Genomic DNA, 6,973 nt, shown 5'->3' on the forward strand with positions numbered 1-6,973 from the left:
CCCCTTCAATCTGGGGTGGAAAAGAGCAGACAGTCAAGTCCCAGCCCGGGCCACACCAGTCAGACCGACCAGCCCGCCGCCCCAGCAAAGCCACGCACCGGACCACCCCCATACCCTACCAACTGCCAGGTGCCCACCCCCAACCGACCACCCCCCAGACTCCGGCAGCCACCCCAGCCAGAGTTTTACTTCCGAATTTTAAATATGCTCTCAATTTATCATTTTTTTCCTTTACACACATTTAATGTTTATCATGTTCAGTCGAATCTGTCTTCATTCCTTGCTGCAAATATTTCTCTTTGTCACTTATCAGCTCTTCTCTCCCTCCCTCCCTCTTTTCTGTTTGTCTCCTCATTTCTTTAAATGGCGTGTGCCATTATAGACTCGCCTGTGCTTCCACTGGTATTTTATTTGTTTACAGTTCCCAGAAAGGGAGATCTGAGAAAGAGGAAGCAGAGTGATTGTTCCCGTTCAGAGAGGCAGCACTCTGACCATTATTTGTGTTGTCCCGGGTGATCTAATATAGTCCTGAAAGTTGCAAAGTTCTCTCATTTTAAAACAAAAACAAATTTCCAATAAAGACTGGACCTCTTGTGTTGCCTCAGGTCTACTAGTTTACTATTGACTGTTCTCTTCTGTGTTTTTTTATTATTATTTTTTTGTGTGTGAAATTCAGGCCTGTCTACATTGTCACCTGCTGGTTCTGGTAGAGGAAAGGACAGAGGAAAGAGCAGGAAGTCCATATTTGGCACAGCTCCATCTCGCTGCACCATAACAGGGGAGGTGATGACTCCGAGCCGAGCTCCAGGGAAAGGTAAGCAAGACGTAAAGGTGCTGATTGTCTAAGAGAGGATCAAACTTAAAGTGAAAGGAGTTACGACAAAGATTAGTTCACCCCAAAGATCCAGTTTCCCGGAAAAAACAGAGTAATATAATATATGCTGTTAAGTGTCAGGAGGACTGTGATCAGTTATACATCGGGGAAACAAAACAGCCACTGTTCAAAAGAATGAGCCAGCACAGACGAGCTATGTCTTCAGGTCAGGATCCTGCAGTTTACAGGCTCTGCAGTTTACACTCATCTACAGGCCAGCGGTCACTCTTTCAGGGATGAAGATGTTCTCATCCTTGATAGAGAGGAACGTTGGTTTGAGAGAGGAGTAAATGAAGCCATCTTTGTGAAGAAAAACCGTCCACCATTAAACAGAGGTGGAGGCCTTCGTGTCCATTTGTCCCCCTCCTACAACCCTGTTATTGCAAGTATGACTCAGCCCCCTGTGAGCAAAAGGTGTGAATCAGGYCCCCAACGATACAACACAAAGAGGGAGAGAGGGACAAAAACAAGGGGATGTTGAACCCTGCTTGCATTCACTACACACACATAACACGACACGGGTCAGGTGATGGGGAACATGACCCTCTATGAACAATAGAGCCAATAAAGCCAATTGTTAGGCGATGGCCCTCTTTTGCATGTGACTAAATAGAGCTAATCAAGCCTATTGTTAGGCGATGGCCCTCTTTTGCATGTGACTAACCTGTTTGTCCATGTGGAGGCAGGGCTTATAAGGCTGAGTTCACCTGAAACTCATCAGACTGAAAAAGTGTCTTGGAGGAGAGACGAAACGTTTCACTAAAGAAGAACCCATCCAGAGGACCTACTTATTTTTTTCATTTTGATTTTTTTTCTACCTGGATTGCTGAGATGCATCAGGACATTAAAGTGAAAGGATGGTTACAATACCTGTGTTTATAATTTGTGACTTATTGAATCAAATAATCTGCTGTAATTGTTCCTGCATTAGTAAAATTTGTAAAGGATAACTTAGAAGACAACATAATTTCATGTAAGAAGCTGATAGAGGAAACATTTTCAGAACCTTGAAATGTTTTTCTTAGGTGGCTCCGAGCGGCTCAGCTGGGAGGAACCACAGACATCTCCTGTTCTCCACGCCTCCACGTCACTCAGCGCCATCATCCGCACACCAAAGTGCTACCACATCTCCTCCGTCAACGAGAACGCGGCTAAACGCTTGTGTCGGCGCTACTCTCAAAAACTGATCCAGCACACCGTGTGCCAGCTGCTCAGAACTTACCCGGCAGCCACCAGGATCGACTCGACCAACCTCAACCCTCTGCTGTTCTGGCTGCATGGAATCCAGCTGGTGGCCCTCAACTATCAGACGGACGGTGAGGACGATGTGCAGCGATTCTCCTCTGTTTACATTAATGCAAGTGCTGTATCTGACTTCCAACTGCACTTCACAGCAATTTGGCTTTCATAACCGTTCCATAACCAAGCACCAGCAAACGGTCCAAAAATACTTTAGTCAGTACTTCTTGTATGGATATTTTCCTGATCACACTTATCAGTTAAACAAACTGCTCATAGCTTCATCGTCCAATAGGAAAATAGTGAGCAATAAGAGTTGAATCTGTTATCACATCATTTGTAAAACCAGTTCAGACTAGCTTTATCACAGAGAAACAGCCCTCYGTTAGTGTTAGAAGATTGTTCAGGATTATTCATGAATATAAAATCTAACCAGATACAAAGTTAAAACATTCTGCAGTTGTTTTAACTGGCAGCCTGACATTTAAAAGCCTGGCCTCTTTTTTTTCCCCACCTTATTAAAAATATATATTGTCTTTGTGCTCCCTGAGCTGGAAGTTTAATTTATCTCATTGTCTGCATTCGTGATAAGAAACAGATAAAAACCTAGACTATCAAAAAGAGGTACCAGATATGAATGCTTGCTCACCATAACATTTACTCTTTGCTTTTACAGAATCACTTCCTGCAGRGATGAGACCGAATGGCAATATCAGAAGCAATGTAACAATCTTATTTAATTGTAAATTAGTCTATATGCTGATAACATTATGCTGCTCCTCAGAAATCATTACTTCCCCTTTACAGCCCGCTGAGCTTTTAAATTGGCAGTGGGAGGGGAGTCACAGATCTCAGGTGTGTGCGGAGATTAATTCCATATTTTTATCGATTTCAGTTATCCATCCGAATTTTGCTTCTCCTCCTCTAATTCAGCAGACTATATATATTTTACTGTAAAGACTAAAAACATGGGGTAAAATGATTAGTCAAAAAAAGGGAAATCACTTAAAACAGTAAGATGGAAACAGGCAAGAAAGTTTTCATTTCTCTTTAAGCAAAGCTCCCTGTTCAGTGTTCAGCTGCAAATTATAGTGTTGTTGTTGACAAAAATTCTGCGGATCAATAATAAATTTATTTGTATTCTTTCCTCTTTCTTTGCCTCCTACTCTGCAGACCTGCCTATGCAGTTGAACACGGCGTTGTTTGAGGCCAATGGGGGCTGTGGCTATGTACTGAAGCCTGCAGTGCTTTGGGATCGTAGCTGTCCACTTTATCAGCAGTTCTGTCCGAATGAAAGAGATCTGGAGAAAATGAGCCCCGCAGTCTATTCTCTCACAGTGAGTTAGAACATCAGTCAGAATGATCTCTGTGTTCTCCAAGCCRACACAGCCAAGACAGCGGTGTCTTTCTGTTGATTTGTTGGGCTAACTTCTGTTCCCCCAAAGTTGATCTAAGTAATTTGTTTAGTATTTATTTGTAGCATTTCTTAAAAACCAAACCATGTGATTTTWATGGGGCTCAATAATCTCGCGTTGTTTTTATTTCCTCAGATCGTTTCCGGTCAGAACGTTTGTCCGGGAAACAGCTCTGGCAGTCCCTGCGTCGAGGTGGATGTTCTGGGCATGTCAGTGGACAGCTGTCACTTTCGTACCAAACCCATCCACCGCAACACCCTCAACCCCATGTGGAGCGAACGCTTTCAGTTCACCGTGCATTTCGAAGAGATGTGTTTCCTGCGATTTGCTGTGGTGGAGAACAACAGCTCCCAGATCACAGCTCAGAGGACTCTGCTTCTGAAGGCCCTCAAACCAGGTCAGAGTTAAAACGCTGTTCTAATGAGAACAGGACGAAGCTAAAAGCTTTCAGCCTTGAATCGATTTCAGTCTTGTCCTTTTAAGAAGAATTACTGAAAAAAAATCCATTCAATTATATTTGTTGTTGTGTCTTTCAGGTTACAGACACGTTCAGTTGAGGACGCAGCATAACGAACCTCTTGAAGTGTCCAGCTTATTCATCTACAGCCACAGAAAAGAGGAAGGTCCTACAGGGGGCGCCACTCCCTCATCTTTGGTAAGACACCCTCAGGTCCGGTGCTGAGAGCTTCTAAGAAGGTCTGATCGGTTAAGAGCACTTGTAAAACTTCAAAGCCTACGTAATGACACATCCTCATTAAAGTTTAAAATGTGATAAACTTCAGTCTGAGAAGGTTCAAAGAGATGCTGCTGGCCCAGTCAGCAGCATCAAAACTTGCTTTGCTTTTGCTTTATGGTGCTCTTTGAGGAGAATGTCTACTAAAGCAGAAATGTCAAATCAGGATGTTTCAAACTAACCTGCTGCCTTGTACGTCTCCTTCCTACACAGCTTTTCAGTTCAGAGGAGAAACGTGCRTCACAGCAACATCGAGTGACAGTGCACGGAGCTCCTGGTCCCGAGCCCTTCACGYTTTTCTCTGTTACAGAGCAGACCACTGCCAAACAGCTGCTGGACATGGTTAGCACTTTAGAAATATAAATGCAGCCACAGCCATGGAAATAAACAAGTCCTATTTGTGTTTCCGTATGAAGTTACATCCATCATTGTGTGTGTTTGTCAGGTTGTGGCACCAGCAGGTAACCCATCAGAGTTCTTCTTATGTGAGGAGAAGGCCCCCTTGTCGAAGGAGCGCAGCGAGGTAAAGCGCTGTGCTCAGTGTCGACCTCTAGCACCTGAGGAAGAGGTGGTCAGGCTCGTGTGCAGCTGGAACACTGAGGAGGGATATGTGGGAAAGATCTGCCTCAAATCAAGAGACGAGGTACAGATAAATAAACAAACCTTCAACTTTAATATTAGAATGAAGAGTGCGCTGAGGTTTGCCCTTTTTGTCATGRCTGTGAGATACTCTGGCTCCCTCTTGTGGTGGCCCTAAACAAATAAGTTTTATAGTTCTGTATTTTGTGGTTTGATCATTACAGAACTTACATGAGAAAATCACAGTCCTGGAGAGAGAGGAGGACACAACTGCAGGAGGGAAAGATGGAGGAGGAGAGGAGGATATGTTCTTTGTCCAAGTCCATGAAGTTTCACCAGAACAGCCCCACACAGTGATCAAAGCCCCGCGGTACAGCACTGCTCAGGACATCATACAGCAGGTGAGTCACAATAACATTTTTAAAGCTGGTCTGTGCGGTAAATATATTCTGGCACACAAAGAAACTACARGCTCAGTTTCTGTTTGTTGTTTTGACCAGACGCTGTCAAAGGCAAAGTATTCCTACAGTATCCTGGCTAATCCCAACCCCTGTGACTATGTGCTGGTGGAGGAAGTGACCAGGGACGCCGGTTCTAAGAAGTCCTCCACCACCAAGCCCCTTCAGCGGGTGCTGCTGGACCACGAGTGTGTCTARCAAGCTCAGAACCGCTGGCGGGGCGTGGGAAAGTTCATTCTTAAATTTAAAGAGCAGGTAGCTCTAAACATACCAAACTTAGTTTCTGTTCAGCGCTTTATGTGCAGTGACTTTGAAAATTCTGCTTTGGTTTTTCCCACTTTTGCTTTTTTAGGAAAAAACACTGATTTAAAACCGCATCACAAAATTTCTACTTGATGCGTGTGTTTTTGCTTTTACTAATAACAGATTAATCACTAAGCAAGCAGTTTTGCAGCAATACTCTGTTCATTCTCACTATTTTGTTGTAAGAATGCTTGAATCACTCATGCACCTGTCACTGCTGCTTTTTAAAATATGTTCCGCTTATGTGTTTGGTTTTGTGATCCATGCAGAATATTTGACTTTACAAATTGTGTTTTCCATGTTTATTATTCATCCTTCGTTGGCTTCTGGAGCTTTTTGTTATGCAACCTTGGAAGAAATGCCTAAATGTCCTGCCTCTCTGAGTAAAAATTAAATTACTTTGTATATTCTGTATAATGTTTTTTTCTCAAAACTGAGCTAAAAAATTTAATTATGTCACAAATATTTGCTTGTTTAATCATKGTTTTGCATTCACAACTCGAACGTTGGTTCTAAAAGTACAAGGTTACATTTTAGTAAAATATCAGATTTTACCACGGTACCCTTTCTTTTTCCAGGTGGTGCGGGAGGACAAAAAGAAAGTCATCTCCTTTGCCAGCGAGCTCAAAAAGCTGACCAGTCGCAGTCGCAGCATGAACACTGGCGTCAGCGTGGACGGCCCCGCTCAGAGTAAGGACGAGCGAGCTGCATGCTGTGTGGCTCTGACAGAGCTCCAGGAGTGAGGCTCACTGCTTTGCCTGCTGCCTGTGCATGGAAAGGCAACAGAGGTACCGTATGTTGTCTCTAACCTCTAACACCACAGGAGGAGGGCTCGGTGTGAGCAGAAAAACAAACAAAAAAAAAAACAGTCTCCAAAATTTCAACAAATTGCATTTTTTCTGACAGACAGCATTATTTATATTAGGATTTGTCTGAACCGGATCTGTGGGAAGATCTTCTTTTTAAAAATCGTCCATTTAACCWATTCGACCCACCAAAAACAGTTTGATAAACCTCTTCCCATCAACATAAGCCAGTGTGCTGGAGCTGATCAATAACTTCCTAAACCAGCCCAGCAGGGTTGTTGTGCTGCTAGAGTACCAGGACACATTTCATCACACAGCTTGTCTTTAAAGGGGCAATATCATATAAAATCAACTTTTTTGAGTTTTATATCATGTTTTAATGTTATACTCTCATAAAAAACATGCCCAAAGCCTTACTTTGACTCATTCATGCATGTCTGAGAAATCCTGCAGCGTTTTTAGGAAGCCATGCTGTGGAGCAAAACGACAGGTGGGGACCAGAAACGCCCCTGGAACGTGTCTTTAAGCCGAGCTTCCTCATCACGGAGCACACCTCCCCACCCCCC

At 43.5% G+C, this 6,973-nt stretch overlaps 1 protein-coding gene across 2 annotated transcripts in view; it reads left to right on the forward strand.

Annotated features, from left to right (window-relative positions):
* The window catches only part of plce1 (phospholipase C, epsilon 1), a 53,531-nt gene that overhangs the window by 42,976 nt on the left and 3,582 nt on the right, over window positions 1-6,973 (forward strand). For both annotated transcript variants that reach the window (XM_014029224.1, XM_014029225.1), the window contains 10 exon segments: window positions 677-814; window positions 1,900-2,190; window positions 3,287-3,450; window positions 3,664-3,925; window positions 4,065-4,183; window positions 4,475-4,603; window positions 4,707-4,904; window positions 5,065-5,241; window positions 5,341-5,553; window positions 6,180-6,389. In XM_014029224.1, coding sequence (XP_013884678.1) covers window positions 677-814; window positions 1,900-2,190; window positions 3,287-3,450; window positions 3,664-3,925; window positions 4,065-4,183; window positions 4,475-4,603; window positions 4,707-4,904; window positions 5,065-5,241; window positions 5,341-5,553; window positions 6,180-6,344 — 1,856 coding nt within the window. In that variant the 3' untranslated portion in view covers window positions 6,345-6,389.

The sequence above is a fragment of the Austrofundulus limnaeus genome, unplaced genomic scaffold (genome assembly GCF_001266775.1).
Source record: "Austrofundulus limnaeus strain Quisiro unplaced genomic scaffold, Austrofundulus_limnaeus-1.0 Scaffold871, whole genome shotgun sequence".
Classification (NCBI taxonomy): Eukaryota; Metazoa; Chordata; class Actinopteri; order Cyprinodontiformes; family Rivulidae; genus Austrofundulus; species Austrofundulus limnaeus.